Consider the following 20,831-nt stretch of genomic DNA (forward strand, 5'->3'; position numbering starts at 1 on the left):
ATTATGTTTCCTCCAGAAAAGAACAAAAAAATACAATTAAATTAATGTGGAAAACATCAGCATTTAAGCAATGATTTTTCAGGGAACCATGTCAGCATGTAATATAAATTCTTGATATCATAGTGGAATTCTGAGAAATGCCATTAAAAGTTTAACAAATTTGTACTTTGTGGACAATGTACAAGGGAGAGATATAAATACAAATATTTATAAGTATCAAGTTACAGGTGTTTTTAGAATAAAGAAAATCAGCCACATCCATTAAGAGGGGAAAAGAAGCACGATATATAAATTCACAGCGATAGCTGAAGGATCTGCAGCATTCACATAGTTCTTAGTGAGCCCTCAAGGACTAGAGGCTGCTCTGCTGAGGAGTCCCCCAGGGGCCCCTTCACATCCTTGTTCCCCAGGCTGTACATGGAGGGATACAGCATGAGGGTGACCTCACTGTACATCATTGAGGGAATCATGGTTCTCAGGGAAGAATGGGTAACAGCAGAACTGAGATAAACCCCAAATCCTTTTCCATAGAAAAAGGAGATCACACAGAAGTGAGAACCAAGGGTGTAGAAAGCGTTAGACTTGCCCACAGAGGAGGACATCCTCATTAAGGAGGAGACAATCTGAGAGTAGGAGAAGAGGATCCCAGTGACAGGAACCACACCCAGCAGGGCAGCCACCACACACCCAGTCAATAAAGATGTTATTGACAAGGATGTCTGAATGGGCACCTTGAGTAGCTGAGCCAGTTCAGAGAAGAAATGTGGGATTTCAGTGCCCATAGAGAAGGTCAGTTGATTCAACAGTAGAACGTGAATCAGGGAGACCCAGAACAGGATGAGCCAAGACATCAGAACCAGGAGGACCCAGAGCTGGGGGTTCATGATGACTGTGTAATGCAGGGGATGACAGATGGCCACAAAGCGGTCAAAGGCCATTATAGTCAGTAGGAAAGCATCTACTCCACCATAAATTTAAAAAAAATACCTGAGACAGGTATTCTATAAAGGAGATGTAATTTTTCTGTGCCTGGATGTTCACCAGCATCTTAGGGACTGTGGTGGAGATGAAGCAGAGTCAGCCAAGGACAGGTTGGAGAGGAAGAAGTACAGGGGGGTGTGGAGATGGGAGTCAGAGCTGACCGCCAGGATGATGAGTGGGTTCTAAAGCACTACGACCATCATGGACATCAACAGCCCAAATTGGATGGACTGCAGGTCTAGATCTTCTGAGAGGAGGAAGTGGGATAGGACTGTGTGGTTCTCTGCTTCCATGTACCTGGTGTATGTTCTGGGGAAGGAGGTAAAAGAACAATTAAGGAACAGGCAAGTGAATCCTCAAGTGAGTTGTTATTTACACTCTTGGATCAGCCTGGTTCATCCTGGGTTGATACCATTTTTATAAGCTCAGGAAAGTTATTCAAACTCTCTTTTTTAATATTTATTTCTTAATTGTAATTGGGCACAATACCTTTATTTTATTTGTTTATTTTTATGTAGTGCTGAGGAACGAACTCAGGCCCTTGCACATGCTAGGTGAGCGCTCTACCGCTGAGCCACAACCCCAGCCCTCAAAATCTCTTAACTACAAAGACTACCACACTGTAACACTACAGCTCAGTAACTGAAGATAAGCACACAAACAAGTTTTACTAGACGGGTGGCTGGGTGGCTCATGCTTGGAACCATGGATACCTTGAGCAAGATAGCAAGGCCTATCTTTCTTTGTTGTTTGTTTGTTTGTTTGAAGAGGCAAATCTTTATTGTTCTGGGGAAAAAAATCTTGCTGTATAGAAATAATAAAACTGAATTTCAGAATTTCATCAGTGCCTTATGAAGCCTCTTTTGTCATTTTCTTTTCAATTTATTGTCAAATATTTCTTTTTTAAGTTAATTTTTAAATTTATATATGACAGTGGAATGCACTGCAATTCGTATTACACATATACAGCACCATTTTTCATATCTCTGGTTGGCTACAAAATATATCCACACCAATTTGTGTCTTCATACATGTACTTTGGATAATGATGACCATCACATTCCACCATCATTTCTAAGACCATGCCCCTCTCCCTTGCCCTTTCACCCCCTGCCCAATCTAGAGTTCATCTATTCCTCCCATGCTCCCCATCCCTACCCCACTATGAATCAATGAACCTCCTTATATCAGAGAAAAGATTTGGCATTTGATTTTTTGGGATTGGCTAACTTCAGTTAGCATTATCTTCTCTAACTACATCCATTTACCTGCAAATGCCATGATTTTATTTTCTTTTGTTGCTGAGTAATATTCCATTGTGTATATATGCCACATTGCTTTAACCCATTCATCTATTGAAGGGCATCTTGGTTGGTTCCACAGTTTAGCTATTGTGAATTGTGCTGCTATAAACCTTGATGTGGCTGTGTCCATGAAGTATGCTGTTTTTAAGTCCTTTGGGTATAGACCAAGGAGAGGGATAGCTATGTCAAATGGTGGCTCCATTCTCAATTTTCCAAGAAATCTCTGTACTGCTTTCCATATTGGCTGCACCAATCTGCAGCCCCACCAACAAGTATGAAAGTACCTTTTCCCCCACATCCTCTCCAACCCTTATTGTTTGTATTCATAATAGCTTCCATTCTGACTGGAGTGAGATGAAATCTTAGAGTGGTTTTGATTTGCATTTCTCTAATAGCTAGAGATGTTGAACATTTTTTGAAAGGCCTATCTTAAAATAAAGAAAAATAAGAAGTACGGGAAATATAGCTCAGGGTGTAGCACTTTCCTAGCAAGCATGAGGCTCTGGGTTCATTCCCAGGACTACAAAAACAAACTACAGTATGCAATTTGAACTCATGAACATGCCAAGGCAGTCTCCTTCAATTAATTTAAAGGAATAGATAATGTGATAAAGTATAATGGACTCAGTGTTGAATATCAGAAATAATTATATTAATGCTTATATTGTATACCATAAAGTAAATTGATTACTAAAAATACATATGGAATTAATCAAAGTTATCATTAAGCCAAATATGAAGGTAAAAGTAGAGAATATAATAGAAAAATCCAATGATATATGGAACAAAACAGACAATAGCTTGTGTGTAATAGATCTCTATTGATAATAACAAATGATTAGATGCAGAAAATTTGACAGGAGCCTATAATTTGGAAAGAGTGAAAAAGAGTTGCAGACTCTCAGGAAACAACAATTTGGGAGAGAGGCTCTAGATTTCAAAGACAGAAGGAAGCAAAGCAATAGAGGTGAAGAGACACGTTCCAACAGACACTACAGTGCCTTCAAAGTGCAGGCACTTCACCTTCACGGCTCAAGAACTGTGGAACATTCCCTTTCCCATTATCCTGAGGTAAACCCAGCACCCAAGTCCTCTCCTGTTGTCCTTCTTACTGCAAAACACAGACTGTGTCTGAAGGCTGTCTTTGAACTTCCTCTTCCCCCTGACCTATCCACAGGAAGTTAGCTTAGGTTTTCAGGAGGGCTGAGAACAGAAAAGGATGAGGGAGGGGCACCAGGAGTGTTGTTAAATTTCTGCAGCCTCCAAGCTTGAATTCTCAATGTTTCTAATTAAATAAATTCATGGTCTTTCCATTGTCTAAAGAATTCAACCCCCTTGGGATACAAAGAAGTGGAACAGAGATTTTTAGCCAATTTTACATCTGTGGAGGAAGTAGCAGCGGGAGGTGGATTTATTTCCCTCAAAAAAAATCTCTTTTTTTCCTTTGGTTTGATTTAAAAGTCATAAGGTGTCTGCCAATGGAAGTATATCTACATGGAACATTCCCAGAAATTGTCTCCTGTGACATGCCACCTTTAACAATCTAGAGATTTTAGATATCATTTCAGATACACAATCTATTAAAAAATAAGTATTTGTAATTTTCTTTAACCTCTTAATTTTTATGTGTATTTAATTGTGTATTTATTTCTTTAAATTGGCAGACAATTTTTGTACATATGTTATGTTATGCACATATGGTGCTTAGAAATATATTACACGAGGCTTCTCTGTTTTGTGTTAATCTGACATTTGTCAATATGATTCTTTAAAAAAAAATCTCTGTTTTTTCTGGTCTGTTTCATTTATTTCTACTCTGATCTTTATTATATCCTTGATTCTAATAATTCGAGACTCAGTTTATTCTTATTTCTGTGCATCCTTACTGCACATTAATTTGTTTACTTGATATATTTTCACTTTTCATGTAGGTGATTATTTCTTATTCATAAAAAAGGATGATCTTTGGAACAGCTGTTTCTTCTCACTGTCAAACTTGAGATCTTAGGTGTGCACCAGGGTGACATTATCCTGGAACAGCTTGCTTACTTTGACCAATGAGTTTAATTAACACACTCACATATTTTTGTATTACTTTTTTTTGTTTTTGTTTTTTTATTGGTTGTTCAAAACATTACAAAGCTTTTGACATATCATATTTCATACTTTAGATTCAAGTGGGTTATGAACTCCCATTTTTACCCCATATACAGATTGCAGAATCACATCGGTTACACATCCACATTTTTACATAATGCCATATTAGTATTTGTTGTATTCTGCTACCTTTCCTACTTTTTAAAATCCTACTCCACCAGCTTGAAGGGCTCCCTTCAGCATTTCCTGAAGGCCAGTCTGGTGGACATGAACTCCTCACAGCTTGTTTTGGAAAGTCTTTACCTTGCCTTCATTTATGAAAAAAACAGCTTTGCTAGAGAGCAGTCACAATGGGCAGTTTTTGTATTTCAGCATACTGAGTGCATCCTCCCACTCTGACTTGGCTTGTAAGATTTGTGTGGAGAAGTGTGCTGTGAGGCCTACTGCAGATACCTGGAAAAACTTGTGGGTTTTGGGGGGGGCAAAGGAACTGAACAGGCACTTCACAGAAGAAGAAATATGAATGGTCAAAAAATAAATGAAAAAATGCTCAACATCTCCAGCAACTGGAGAAATGCAAATTAAAAACTACAATGAGATTCCATCTCACTCCAGAATGGCAATTATTAAGAATTCAAGTTACAATAAATGTTGGTGAGTATGTAGGGGAAAAGTTCACTTATACATTGCTGGTGGGAGACCAAAATTGGTGTAACCACTCTGGAAAGCAGTATAGAGATTCCTTAGAAGACCTGGAATGGAACCACCATTGGACCCAGTTGTCCACTCTTCAGCTTATACCCAAAGGACATAAAATCAGCATACTAGAATGACACAACCACATCAATGTTTACAGCAGTTAATTCACAATATCCAGTGCTATGGAATCAACCTGGGTGTCCTTCAACAGATGAATGGATCAAGAAAATGTGGTATGATACACATGGAAGACTATTTAGTAATAAAGAAGAATGAAATTATGGCATTAGCAGATAAGCCAATCCCCCCAAATTAAAAGTTGAATATTCTTTCTGATATGTGGATGCTAACCCATAACAATGGAGGGTAAGCAGGGATAGTACAGAAGTTCATTGTATTAGACAAAGGGGAATGAAGGGAAAGGAGAAGTGTTGGAAATAGGAAAGACATTAGAAAAATGGGTCATAATTTTCCTATGCTCATAATTGAACACACAATCAGTTTAACTCCACAGCATGTTCAACCACAAGAATGTGATGAAAATGGTGATGGGTTGCACCCCACGTGTATATAATATGTATAATATGTGAAAATACACACTATGGTCATGTATATATAAAAAAAAATTTAAAAAAAATACTTGAAAAAGTTCAACAAACTTGGAACTTTGAGGACAATGTACAAGGAATAAAAATAAATAAATATATATATATATATATATATATATATATATATATATATATATATATATATATATATATAAAATACCAAGTTGCAGGAGCTTGGTGAATAAAGAAAATTAACCACATCCTTTCAGGGGGAAAAGAACCAGGTTATATAAATTCATAGCAACAGCTTAAGGTTCTGCAGAGTCCACTTAGTTCTGAGGTCAGTGACCCAAGAAGGACCAAAGACTGCTCTGCGGAGGAGTCTCCTCAAGGCCCCCTTCACATCCTTGTTCCTCAGGCTGTAGATGAAGGGGTTCAACATGGGGGTGACCACAGTGTACATCACTGAGGCAATCATGGTTCTTGAGGAAGACTGGGTCCCAGCAGAACTTAGATAAACCCCAAAAGCTGTTCCATAGAACAAGGAGACCACACAGAGGTGAGACCCACAGGTGGAGAAGGCTTTATACTTGCTCACAGAGGAGGACATCTTCATTAAGGAGGAGACAATCTGAGAGTAGGAGAAGAGGATCCCAGTGACAGGAATCATATCCAGCAGGGCAGCCACCACATATATAAAGATGTAATTGATGATGGTATCCGAGCCGGCCACCTTGAGTAACTCAGCCAGTTCACAGAAGAAATGTGGGATTTCAGTGCCTGTGTAGAAGGTCAGTTGATTCAGCAATAGAACATGAATCAGGGAGACCCAGAACATTATGAGCCAAGACATCAGAACCAGGCGGACACAGAGTCGGGGGTTCATGATGACTGTGTAATGCAGGGGATGACAGATGGCCACAAAGCGGTCAAAGGCCATTATAGTCAGTAGGAAATGATCCACTCCACCGTAAATAATAAAAAAATATGCTTGTGCAAGGCATTCTAGGTAGGAGATGTCTTTGCTATGTGCTTGAATGTTCACCAGCATCTTAGGGACCGTGGTGGAGATGAAGCCGATGTCAGCCAAGGACAGGTTGGAGAGGAAGAAGTACATGGGGGTGTGGAGGTGGGAGTCAGAGCTGATGGCCAGGATGATGAGCAGGTTCCCAAGCACTGTGACCAGGTACATGGACAGGAACAGTCCAAAGAGGATGGGCTGCAGGTCTGGATCCTCTGAGAGGCCCAGGAGGAGGAAGTGGGATAGGACTGTGTGGTTCTCTGCTTCCATGTACCTGGTGTATGTTCTGGGAAAGGAGGTAAAAGAACAATTAAGGAACAGGCAAGTGAATCCTCGAGTGAGTTGTTATTTACACTCTTGGATCAGCATGATTCATCCTGTGTTGATACTTGTCCAGGAGAACAAGGGCTCAGCCAAGTGCCAGCCCGTATCTAACTTCTAGTGTATAATCCTTCAGGCTCTCTTTAAATCACCCACAGCATATCCTTTATCAACAACTTCCTAATTTTATTTCTCTTTTTAAAATCTATCCCTGAGAACTAATATTTCCATGATATAACCCATGTGCAAGAAGTGAAGACATTTCACAGTTTCTTGTTAATTTCCAGACTCTCTCAAGTCTAAAGCTCATTAATAGTGATTAAATATGAATTTTTAATTTAAATAACCTTCATTCTGTGATGTGAGATTTCACAGTGTCATGAGAGTTTTATCAGTCCCCATTTTTGTTGTTGTTGCTGTAAATGTGAATATTGCTATCACCTGATTTGTGAAGTTGAAAATGCTTTTGCTTTCTTAATAGGAGTCTCAGAAAATAACTCTCATTACTATTATTAACCTTACTTCAAAATGTGTCCTTAATGATATTTTTAAATAAAAATTTCCATTGTACATAATAGACCTGTGATTCAAAAATGGGATGCTTGAGCCAAATTTCCTGGAGTAGAATTTGCTCCACCAACATACCATCTTTTAAGTTTGAGAAAGTTCTTCAAACTAGCTTAACTAAAGCACCTCTCCTCTCCAGCAGACCATGTAGTATTCACAATAGGGTAGGATCCAGGAGTGAAAATAAGTGAGCTGATATAATTTTTCTACTGTGGTTTCTGTAACTTATATGGGTGTTACACAAATGTGAGCTTGTGTCTTAACATCTTGATAAATTTGTTGTTTGTGACTACATTTCACAATATACCTCCTAAACTACTAAGAGTAGAATTATTATCAGTAATATCAACAGGTTTGTTACCTCTTCTAAGTGCCACAGAGCACTTCTACCCCAAGGAGTTCCCTATGGATACTTCTTTCAGAGAACTTCTGTCCAGTGAATTCTTCCAGGAAGATGAAACACATGGGGATTCTGTAGCAAAAAAAAAAAAAAAAGGTAGAAAACGGAGCCACCATTAACATTAAACACAAGTCACTGTAAGAGTGTGTGCACCTGTCCATGTGCTTGAGTGAGGATGCACTGTATTAAAATCATTATAGTTAGTAGCCAAAATATAAGTTCAATCTAAAAAATTCAAAACTACATAAATCACTCATCCTATAAAAAGTGAAAGAATTTAAGTTTCAGAAATAAATGTTTAGATTTTGTGACAGGAAAAGTCAGTATTTTGAGTGCCTCGGCCATGAACCTAAATTCAAGACAGGCAAAAAAATCACTGAGGACTGATTTAGTGTGTGGAAATGGGTAGAAGATTTCACCCTGAAATAGAAATGCTTGAGCTGAGAGAGGAAGGATGGGTCATTGTAAATCAGGGGGGGAAGGGAGGAAGTAACAGCCCAGGCTGAGAGAGCAGAATGTGCATTGCCATCAGATGGTGAGCTTGGTACAGAGGGTGGTGGAGATCAGGGGACAAGGGTCAGGAGGGAGAGGGTATATGAGCTCACTATGATCTTTCCTTAGCACCCTCTCCCATTGGCAAATTCATGTTCATTTGTGGGTCTGAAATTGTGACAGTTTTGTCTCATCATGAACTTAACAAGGTGTCTGTAACATTAGGGATGCTGAAAACCAAAATGTCTACTATGATACAAAAGATAAGTGTTCCAGTGTATCATGCCTGAATATGGGAACAAAATGTAGAAGTGAATTTGAAGGATATGCATTTATGTCTGCTTTAAAAGAACAATGCACGATTAATAAATAATACCAATTCCAAGAATGGAGCCAATTTAAGATAAACACATTTGCTTACATATTTTATCACAAAACTAGGCCAATAAAATGCATTCACACCCATAAGCACAATATAGAAAAAGCATTTGAGGATATTTAACAGGCATTCCTGTAGAGATCCTCATAAATCCACACAATCCACTATGAATACTGACATTTGCTCACCCAACCAGGAAGCACTGTTTAGACAAAAATCCAACAGGAGGTGCTACATTGTAACAATACAGCCCAGTAACTGAAAACAGACCTTTGCTAGACATGGTACCCTGAGCAACTTAGCAAGGCCTGTCTCAAAAGAAATAAAAATAGGGAATGCTGGAAATGTAGTTCAGTGGTCTAGCACTTGTCTAGCAAGCATGAGGCCCTATATTCATCCCCAGGACTAGAAAAATAGATACACACTACAGTATTTGATTTGAACTCATAAACTTGCCAGGGCAATCTCCTCCAATTTCAGCCATTTGACATTTTCCTGAAAATTTAAAAGAATTGATAATGCCATAAAAGTATATTGGACTGAATGTGAACATCAGAAACAATTATACTCGTAGAAGATATATTGTGTAATGTAAGGTGAATTGATAACTACAAATATTAAGGTAAAAATAGAGAATATAATGGAAAAAATCCAATCAAATATAGAACAAAAAAGACAATTCCTTGTATGTAATAGATCTTTAGTGGTAGATAACGAATACCTAGGTGCAGCAAATCTGACAAGAGCCTATAATTTAGAAAGAGTGGAGAAGAGTTGCAGACTCTCAGGAAACAACAATTTGGGAGAGAGGCTCTAGATTTCAAAGACAGAAGGAAGCAAAGCAATAGAGGTGGAAGAGACAGGTTCTAACAGACACTACAGTGCCTTCAAAGTGCAGGCGCTTTACCTTCTCAGCTCAAGAACTGTGGAACATTCCCTTTCCCATAATCCTAGAGGTAAACCCAGCACCCATGTCCTCTCCTGTTGTCCTTCTTACTGCAAAACACTGACTGTGTCTGAAGGCTGTCACTGAACTTCCTCTTCCCCCTGATCTGTCTGTCCATAGGAAGCCAGCTTAGGTTTTCAGGAGGGCTGAGAACAGAAAAGGATGAGGGAGGGGCACCAGGAGTGTTGTTAAATTTTCGGCAGCCTCCAAGATTGAATTCTCAAAGCTCCTAATTAAATAAATTATTTCACTGTGTTTCCATTGTCTAAACAACTCAATGCCCTTGGGATACAAAGAAGCAGAGCTGAAAAATTTCAGCCAATTTTGCATCTGTGGCAGAAGTGGCAGGGGAAAATGGATTTATTTCCTTAAAAAAATATATTTCTTTTTTTTTCTTTGGTTTAATTTAAAAGTCATAAGGTATCTGCCAATGGAAGGTTAATTTCTATAAGGAATCTGTCCCAGGTATCATCTCCTGTGATATGCCTCCTTTAAACAATCTGGATATTTTAGACCTCATTTCAGATTCACAATGCTATTTTAAAAAATCATATTTGTAATTTTCTTTAACCTCTTTATTTTCCACGTGTAGTTAATTGCATATTTATTTCTTTAAATTAGGAGATAAAATTGTACATATATTATGTAAATATGGTGCTTAAAATATGAGTCTTCTCATCTTCTTTGTTGTTAATGTGACAATTTGTCAATACTTTTTTTTCAAAAATGACCTCTATTTCATTGATTTTTCTCTTGTTTTTCTATTCTGTTTCATTTTTCATTTATTTCTACTCTGAAGTTTATTATTGCCTTCTTTCTGTTAATTTGGGACTCAGTTTATTCTTATTTCTGTACATCCATAGTGTGCAACATTAGGTTGTTTACTTGACATCTTTTCATTTTAGATGTGATTATTCCTATAAAATCATTTAAAAAAGATGATCATTGAAACAGCATTTTCTTCTCACTGTCCAACTTGAGATATTAATTGTGCACCAGGGTGACATTATCCTGGAACTGCTTGCTTACTATGACCAATGAGTTTAATTAACACACTCTCATGTTTCTATTACTTTTTAAAATCCTGTTCCACCAGGTTGAAGGGCTCCTTCAGCATTTCCTGAAGGACAGCCTGATGGAGATGATCTCCCCACAGCTTGTTTGGAAAAGTCTTTATCTCTCTTCATTAATGAAAAAAACAGCTTTGCCAAGGAACAGTCATGGTGGGCAGTTTTTTAATTTCAGCATACTGGGAGCATCCTCCCACTGTGTCCTAGCTTGTAAGATTTGTGCTGTGAGGCCTACTGCAGATACCTAATTTTTTTTTCTTCTTTTCCTTGTTGTTTCATTATCCTTTCTTTTTATTTGATTGTTTATGGGTTCATTATAATATATCATGAGGTTGTCTTATGTAGATTGAACCTGATTGGAGAACATGGACCTACTTTTCTTATATATTTATGTTTCTCGGGGTATGGAATTGATTTCAACACTATATTGTTATTGTATTTTATGCATTATATCTTTAAATATGATTTCTTTATTTGGTGAGGGGAAGGTTCACCATGGGTTGAACTCATGTGCACTCGACCACTAAGTCACATCTCCAGTCCTATTTTGTATTTTATTTAGAGACAGGGGCTCACTGAATTGCTTAGCACCTCACTTTTGTTGAAGCTCTCTTTGAATATGATCTTCCTGTCTCAGCCTCCGGAGCTGCTGGGATTATAGGTGCGCACCACAGCACCTGGCTTTAAATACAATTTTTTTATGGTTATATTTTTGTTTTCCATCTTGAACTGCAATGACTTGAATATTTGTTCTTTCAAAACTCTCTCAAAAATCCTTTAATATTTCTTTTTTTTTTCATTTTAGCATCTTCCACCCTGTCTCCAATGACTTTTCCTACCTCCCAGATCATGAATCTCTCATCAGCGATATCAATTCTGCAATTCATACTTTTATTCCATTTTCCATGATACTGTATTTTTAGCTCTAGCATTACTTCTTTTTGAGATATATAGATACATATATTTTAAACTCTAGGACAACTTCTTCTTAGGTACATGCACCTTATTATTGTTTTCATCTTTTGCTGAATGATTCTTCCATTTTATTAAATTTGCTGAACCTCCTTAAGACAGTCATTTATATTTTTGCTGGGAAGTATATGAACTGTAATCTCTCCACGGTTATTCACAACACTGCTTTTTCTCCCTTGTTATGTCATGGTTCCCTGATTGTCAAGGATCTTCAAGGTCATATGTCAATGTCTACAAATATATTTGAAGAACTGTGTAATTATACTCTACATAGACTAGCTTTGTGTGGGAAGGACTTTCAGAGTGTTATGGCCTGCAATAAATCACCAAGTTAGTCTTTTTAAAAAAATTATTTACTTTAATTTTTATTATTAGTTGTTCAAAGCATTACTTAGCTCTTGACATATCATATTTCATACATTTGATTCAAGTGGGTTATGAACTCCCATTTTTACCCCGCATACAATTTGCAGAATCACATTGGTTACACATCCCCGTTTTTACATACTGCCATACTAGTGTCTGTTGTATTCTGTTGCCTTTCCTATCCTCTACTATCACCCCTCCCCTCCCCTCCCCTCCCATCTTCTCCCTCTACCCCATCTACTGTATTTCATTTCTCTCCCTTGTTTTTTTCCCTTTCCCCTCACTTCCTCTTATATGGAATTTTGTATAACAATGAGGGTCTCCTTCCATTTCCATGCAATTTCCCTTCTCTCTCCCTTTCCCTCCCACCTCTCATCCCTATTTAATGTTAATCTTCTTCTCAGGCTCTTCCTCCCTACTCTGTTCTTAGTTGCTCTCCTTATATCAAAGAAGACATTTGGCATTTGTTTTTTAGGGATTGGCTAGATTCACTTAGCATAATCTGCTTTAATGCCATCCATTTCCCTGCAAATGCCATGATTTTGTCATTTTTTTAGTGAAGAGTAATACTCCATTGTGTATAAATGCCACATTTTTTTAACCATTCATCTATTGAAAGGCATCTAGGTTGGTTCCACAGTCTAGCTATTGTGAATTGTGCTGCTATGAACATCGATGTAGCAGTATCCCTATAGTACGCTCTTTTAAGGTCTTCAGGGAATAATTTGAGAAGGGGAATAGCTGGGTCAAATGGTGGTTCCATTCCCAGCTTTCTCAGGAATCTCCATACTGCTTTACAAATTGGCCGCACCAATTTGCAGTACTACCAGCAATGTACAAGTGTACCCTTTTCCCCACATCCTCTCCAGCACTTGTTATTGTTTGACTTCATAATGGCTGCCAATATTACTGGAGTAAGATGGTATCTTAGGGTGGTTTTGATTTGCATTTCTCTGACTGCTAGAGATGGTGAGCATTTTTTCATGTACTTGTTGATTGATTGTATGTCCTTCTCTGAGAGGTGTCTGTTCAGGTCCTTGGCCCATTTGTTGATTGGGTTATTTGTTTTCTTATTGTTTAATTTTTTGAGTTCTTTGTATACTCTGAATATTAGGGCTCTATCTGAAATGAGGAGTAAAAATTTGTTCTCAGGATGTAGGCTCCCTATTTACCTCTCTTATTGTTTCTCTTGCTGAGAAAAAACTTTTTAGTCTAAGTAAGTCCCATTTGTTGATTCTTGCTTGTAACTCTTGTTCTATGGGCGTCCTATTAAGGAATTTGGAGCCCGACCCCACAATATATAGATCAGATCCAACTTTTTCTTCTATCAGACACAGAGTCTCTGATTTGATATCAAGCTCCTTGATCCATTTTGTGTTAACTTTTGTGCATGGCGAGAGAAAGGGATTCAGATTCATTTTGTTGCATATGGATTTCCAGTTTTCCCATTTTGAAGATGCTATCCTTCCTCCATTGCATGCTTTTAGCCCCTTTGTCAAATATAAAATAGTTGTAATTTTGTGGATTGGTCTCTGTGTCCTCTTTCTGTACCATTGGTTCCACCTGCCTGTTTTGGTACCAGTACCATCCTGCTTTTGTACTATTGCTCTGTAGTATAGTTTGAAGTCTGGTGTCGCTTTAACGCCTGATTCACTCTTCCTGCTTAGAATTGCTTTTGCTATTCTGGGTCTTTTATTTTTCCACATGAATTTCATGATTGCTTTATCTATTTCTATAAGAAATGCCATTGGGATTTTGATTGGCATTGCATTAAACCTATAGAGAACTTTTGGTAATACTGCCATTTTGATGATGTTAGTTCTGCCTATCCATGAACAGGGTATATTTTTCCATCTTCTAAGATTTTCTTCTATTTCTCTCTTTAGGGTTCTGTAGTTTTCATTGTATAAATCTTTCAACTCTTTTGTTAGGTTGATTCCCAAGTATTTTATTTTATTTTTTTGAGGATATTGTGAATAGGGTGATTGTCCTCATTTCCATTTTAGAAGATTTGTCGCTGATATACAGGAATGCCTTTGATTTATGCATGTTGATTTTATATCCTGCCACTTTGCTGAATTCATTTATTAGCTCTAGTAGTTTCTTTGTAGACCCTTTTGGGTCTGCTAGGCATAGAATCATGTCACTGCAAATAGTGATAATTTAAGTTCTTCTTTTCCTATTTTTATGCCTTTAATTTCTTTTGTCTGTCTAATTGCTCTGGCCAGTGTTTTGAGAACTATGTTGAACAGAAGTGGTGAGAGAGGGCATCCCTGTCTTGTTCCAGATTTTAGAGGGAATGCCTTCAGTTTTTCTCCATTTAGAGTGATGATAGCCTGAGGCTTAGCATAGATAGCTTTTACAATGTTGAGGTGTGTTCCTGTTATCCCTAGTTTTTCTAGAGTTTTGAACATAAAGGGATGCTGTACTTTGTCGAATGATTTTTCTAGATCTATCGAGATGATCATATTTTTCTTATATTTAAGTCTATTGATGTGATGAATAACATTTATTGATTTTTCATATATTGAATCAGCCTTGCATCCCAGGGATGAATCCTACTTGATCATGATGCACGATCTTTTTGATATGTTTCTGTATCCGAATTGCCAGAATTTTATTGAGGATTTTTGCATCTATGTTCATTAGAGATATTGGTGTGTAGTTTTCTTTCTTTGAAGTGTCTTTGTCTGGTTTAGGAATCAGGGTGATGTTGGCCTCATTTCCTGAAATAGCTTGAAAAGTATTGGTATTAGTTCTTCTTTAAAGGTTTTGTAAAACTCTGCTGTATACCTATCCGGTCCTGGTCTTTTCTTAGTTGGTAGTCTTTTGATGGCTTCTTCTATTTCCTCAATTGATATTGCTGTGTTTAGGTTGTATTATATCCTCCTGACTCAATCTGGGCAGATCATATGACATAAGAAATTTATCCTTCACTATCTTCTATTTTATTGGAGTATAAGGATTGAAAATAATTTCTAATTATCTTCTGTATTTCTGAAGTGTCTGTTGTGATATTGCCTTTTTTATCCTGTATGCTAGTAATGTGAGTTCACTCCCTTCTTCTCTTTGTTAGCATGGCTAAGGGTCTGTTGATCTTATTTATTTTTTCAAAGAACCAACTTTTATTTTTGTCAATTTTTTCAATTGTTTCTTTTGTTTCAATTTCATTAATTTCAGCTCTGATTTTAATTATTTCTTGCCTTCTACTACTTTTGCTGTTGTTTTGCTCTTCTTTTTCTAGGGTTTTGAGATGAAGTGTGAGATCGTTTATTTGTTGTTGTTTTTTTTTTCTTTTTTTAAGGAATGAACACCAAGCAATGAATTTTCCTCTTAGAACTGCTTTCATTGTGTCCCATAGATTCCGATATGTTGTGTCTGTGTTTTCATTTATCTGTAAGAATTTTTTAATTTCCTCCTTGATATCTCTTGTAACCCATTGATCATTCAGTAACATATTGTTCATTTTCCAGGTGATGTAGGATTTTTCCTTCTTTTATCATTGATTTCCAGTTTCATTCCATTAATAATGGATAAGATGCATGGTATTATCTCCACACCTTTATATTTACTAAGGGTTGCCCTATGGCATAATATATGGTCTAGCTTTGAGAAGGATCCATGTGCTGCTGAGAAAAACGTTTATCAACTTGATGATGGTTGATATGTTCTATATGTGTGGGTTAAGTCTAGGTTATTGATTGTGTTATTGAGTTCTATAGTTTCTTTATTCAACTTTTCTTTGGAGGATCTGTCCAGTGGTGAGAGAGGTGTGTTGAAGTCACCCATAATTATTGTGTTGTCGTCTATTTGATTCTTTAACTTGAGGAGAGTTTGTTTTATGAACATCGCAGCACCATTTTTCGATGCATAAATATTGATAATTGTTATGTCTTGTTGGTGAATGGTTCCTTTTAACAGTATATAGTGTCCTTCTTTATCCTTTTTGATTAACTTAGGTTTGAAGTTGATTTTATTCGATATGAGTATGGCCACTCCTGCTTGCTTCCGAGGACCATGTGAGTGGTATGATTTTTCCCAACCTTTCACCTTCAGCCTGTGTATGTCTTTTCCTATCATATGAGTCTCCTGAATGAGGGCTTATTGTTCAATCTGTTTTTTTAATCCAAGTTACTAGCCTATGTCGCTTGATTGGTGAGTTTAAGCCATTAACGTTTAGGGTTACTATTGATATATGGTTTGTACTTCCACTCATGTTTGTTTGTTTATTTATTTATTTATTTTAATTTGGCTTGTTTTTCCTCTTTGATAATTTTTACCCCCTTTACTGAGTTACCTCCCACTGTTGGTTTTGGGTGCTGTTTTTCATTTCCTCTTCTTGTAGTGTTTTGCTCAAAATGCTTTGCAGTGCTGATTTTCTGGCTGCAAATTCTTTTAACTTTTGTTTATCATAAAATATTTTAACCTCATTGTCAAACCTGACGCTTAATTTTGCTGGATAAAATATTGTTGTTTGGAATCCATTATTTTTCAGCGTTGGAAATACGTTGCTCCAGGATCTTCTCTCTTTCAACGTCTATGATGAAAAATCAGCTATTAACCTAATTGGTTTACCCCTGAATGTAATCTTCCTCCTTTCTCTTGTAGCTTTTAATATTCTCTCCTTGCTCTGCATGTTGGATATCTTCATAATAATGTGTCTTGGAGTTGGTCTATTATGGTTTTGTATGTTTGGGGTCCTATAGGCTTCCAGGATTTGGCAATCCATTCCATCTTTCATGTCTGGAAAGTTTTCTAAAATTATTTCATTCAATGGATTGCTCATTCCTTTGGTTTGGACCACTATACCTTCCTCTATCCCAATGACTTAAGTTTGGTTTCTATATGACATCCCATATGTTTTGGATGTTTTGCTCGTGGTTTCTTATCAGCCTTTCTGTGTTGACTATACTCTTTTCGAGTTGATAAACTTTGTCTTCATTATCTGATCTATTTGATCTAGTCTACTTGTAATATTCTCATTTGAGTTTTTGATTTGGTTTATGGTTTCCTGCATTTCTAGGATTACTCTTTGATTTTTTTTTAAATCTCTATCTCCTGTTAGAGTTGATTTTTTGCTTCTTGAATCTGTTTATGTAATTCATTTTCAAAGTATTCTTTCATTGTTTTGGCTTGCTGTCTAATTACTTCTTTAATATTCCATTCCATCTGAGTCAGGTATGACTTGAGTTCTTTCTCTGTCCATTTTTTTTTCTGATGCCTCTAGGTTCTCCTGTAAATTTAAGTTGTCCTGCATTGTTTGTAATCCTTTTGCCCTTGTTTTTTCATGGTGTTCACGTTACTTTCCAACTCTGTTTAACTGCTGTGTTTCTGTTTTCTCCTATAAATTTGTTTTGGTTTTGTATATCTCTGTGGTCACTCTTTTGTGGTGGGAGACTATGTCTAGAGCTGTTGGGCTTTATTGTAATTTAAAGCTGATTCATTCATTTCATAAAAGGCTTACAGATTCTGTAGGCATATAGTGATCTGTTGTTTGGTCTTAGGACTTTATGTTTAGGTTGGGTGCTATGATGGTATGAAGGTTAGTATGTCTTGGCTACTTAGAAGATTGCTCTACTGAAGGGGGATATTAACAGGCGAATGGATCAGGGTATTTGGTAGTAGCTAGGTACTTAGGAGCCCTATAGACAGCCTCGGAACATTCACCTATTTGCATTTAGAAAATTACCCGTAATGAAAGTCGTAATGCTTGGGGTGAAAGTTAGGGGGAAGGGGAAGGAAGAAGTCCTTAAAGAGAAAGAGGGAGACAAAAATAGGTAGAATAAAGGAGAATGAAAAGAACAATAAAAATTGAAAATGGAAAAAAATGTTAAATGAAGTCTTAGAGTTCTCTTTTCTTCTCTTCCAGTAGGTGGAGCTGTGCCCTCTGAGTGGAGCTTCTGCCCTCTGTATGCCAGCAGCAATCCCTGTAAGGTCGCTCCTCATCCCCTACTGGGCATCTCACCAATCCTGTTAGTCCAGAGCCGTTTGTCTTCTCCAGCCATTCCCCCCTTCTTCATGCCAGCCAGCCAGGCCTCGCTCACCGGAGGCAATCTCCACAGATCTAGTTACACTTGCACCACCCCTGAGTGCCCTATTTCCTGAATGACTGAGCACTCTCTCTGTTTGCCATTCACCCAGAACCCAAGGTTGTGGAGCCCGTGATCTGGATACCATCAGCTTAATTTGCCTGGACTCCTTCGGTGGCCACGCCCCCCGGGAGCTGGCAACTAAGGCCTTTTGTGTAGTTGCTGGTGGTAGGGGGAGTTGGGGGTTGGGAGTCCCCTCTGCTTCCCTCTGCCCCTACAGGCACACCCACGGAGATCTGGGGTGAGATTTTTGAGGTTTCTCAGCTGTATGTGTCTGGTGGGGATGGAGGTCACACATCAGTTGAAGCCGATTTTGCTGGGAAGGAATCCCGTCTGCGGAACTCTGGTGACATCAGCTCCCTGCTATGGCGGGCCCCAGACTCCTTGCTTGAGTGTCCAATGGGAGGGGTGGGTCTGGCCTGTCTCTGGTCTATTCCAGTTTCAGTCTCAGTTCTCGGTCCACTGCTTCATGAAGACTTGGTTAGCAACCTCTTCAAAGTGTCTCTACCCCGCACACGGTATCCAGCAGTGCTGAAACGCCTCCTTCTGCGCTGGTCGCCAGACAGGGGCAATCCACACCTCCGCATGCAGGGTGGCCGAGATTCACCCGTCTGGGGCAAGCTGTCACCTCCAATAATCCCAAACTACCCGCCTAGGTCTCACTTCAGTGAAATATTGCTGGGAGTTTCTCAGCAGGCAGAATCCGAACGTTCTGATGTGTCTCTCTGTCCGCGTGGCTGAGGAGGTACTGAAAGCGCTGCCTCCCCGCCTGCTGCCATGTTGAGTCTCTTCACCAATATGTCTTCTTAATTCTATTATCTTTTTTTCCCAGTCTTTTGGTATCTCATCTGTCAATCTGATTTAAATTTCAAAGATAAGGGAATCACTAATTTCTCCTGTGACACTTTCAACTCTTGATCTTGTGGGTTCTGACATTTTTACCAATATTGCACTGATGTACTTTATTGGGGACATATTTAGATTTCTTCCTCACTCAGGGATCCTTTCACCTTAGTGTAAAATTCTTTCCTTTATTCTTGGAAACCCATCATCAAGTGGGAAATATGAAGCCTTCACCACCTGTGGGTCTCAACTTCTAGTTGTTTGTTTATTTTGTGGATAATGCAATGAAATGCCCCTCGGTTTAGCTGTATCACATTTGTCCTCAATGATAAGTTGGTTCAGTGATGTTCACTGGTAACCCCAGTGCTGAATCCCTTCATCTGCAGCCTGAGGAACAGGAAAATTAAAAACACTTAAGGAGGCTAATAGACAACAGTGTGATGTCAGAACTTGTAGCATCCATTTGAGATACAGATTGGAGAAGGCAGCACAGCAAAGTGAATGTAATTATTGTCACCAAACCGTCCTTAAAAATGGCTAAAATGGTAAATTTTTATTATGTGTGCTAACATAATAAAATATGGAAATAAAAAGTAGATGGATCTTACCTAAAATGAAAGAAATGAATAGTTTACATGAAATTTCCCCTGAGTAGAGGAGAACCCCAAATCCTATTGAGGACATTCATTTTCCATTTTTATTCTTCCATTAATATTAGCAAAACCTTTGGGATTTGTGTAGTGAAGACCAATGTGAGTAATTATGAGCTCCATGTACTGAGCCTCCAAGGTCTTGATCTAGTAAATACTCAGCCTGTGCCTCCAGTCTGGTTGGCACCACACCTGTGTCATCTCCTGCCCTGGTTCTCTGCACAAGGAAGCTCCTATGGGTCACGTTATTCAGATCCATCTTAAGGAACAAGCTTGAGCCTTAATTACACAACGGGAAGGGGAGGTTCATCAATTCTGCCATCCAAGGTCATGACCAAGCAGCCACTCAGCACAACCAAGTAAGTGCTGAGGGAGACAGGGATGGAGGAAGGACTAACCGAAGCTTTGCTTGTTATCATTTGTAGAAATATGACAGTTGAGGCAGTCAGATGGAGAATGACAGTGTAAAATTTCAGGTATGTGGACTGTGAATTTTATGTCCTAAGTTGTGATGGAATCACAAAAATCGTATTCAAAATTTTACTTTCCACACACACACACAGTACTCTTCTCAACATGGACATCACACCCACAACAGCAAGAAATGGGTCTGTGTTACCTATTTCATAACTACTCCAAGGTATTGATGGTGGGATGGGGTAACGGTGCCCTGACATTGTACACCAGAGTTTCTGGTTCCTAGGTGCCAGGCTCTGAGCTCTGTGTTCTATGTAGCAGGTTTTATTTCCTTCACAGTCTTCTCCAAGTTACATGTTCCCAAGCTGTCATCCATTTACAGGAAGGAAGGAGCCCAGCACTTTTGTTTAACAAAGACAAGGACAAGGTGATTAGGTAGAGAAGTGTGAAGCCTTGCTCCAGTTAATCTGCATGATAATGACGCAGGGCAGTGCTGCCAGTGGGATCCTGCTAGGTGGGGCTGTTGACAACACACCCAGCATCTCACCTGCCTTCACACCAGGAGAGATTTCCTCAGTATTGTATTCTTTCCTTTTGTGAGAGTCCAGGTAGATCACAGTGGAGATCCCTGACTGGAACCTGGTGCATGGAATATAGGTAGGATAGCTA

At 38.4% G+C, this 20,831-nt stretch overlaps 1 protein-coding gene and 1 pseudogene across 1 annotated transcript; both read right to left on the reverse strand.

The window, feature by feature from the left end:
• Positions 1 to 323: 323 nt before the first annotated feature.
• Positions 324 to 1,688, reverse strand: LOC114107477 (olfactory receptor 7D4-like; annotated as a pseudogene).
• A 4,236-nt stretch (positions 1,689 to 5,924) lies between these two features.
• Positions 5,925 to 6,920, reverse strand: LOC139705226 (olfactory receptor 7D4-like). Its single transcript, XM_071610193.1, has one exon. It carries the CDS (start codon positions 6,918 to 6,920, stop codon positions 5,925 to 5,927), a length of 996 nt encoding a protein of 331 aa, XP_071466294.1.
• Between the last annotated feature and the right edge of the window lie 13,911 nt (positions 6,921 to 20,831).

The sequence above is a fragment of the Marmota flaviventris genome, chromosome 1, assembly GCF_047511675.1.
Source record: "Marmota flaviventris isolate mMarFla1 chromosome 1, mMarFla1.hap1, whole genome shotgun sequence".
In the NCBI taxonomy this organism is placed as follows: Eukaryota; Metazoa; Chordata; class Mammalia; order Rodentia; family Sciuridae; genus Marmota; species Marmota flaviventris.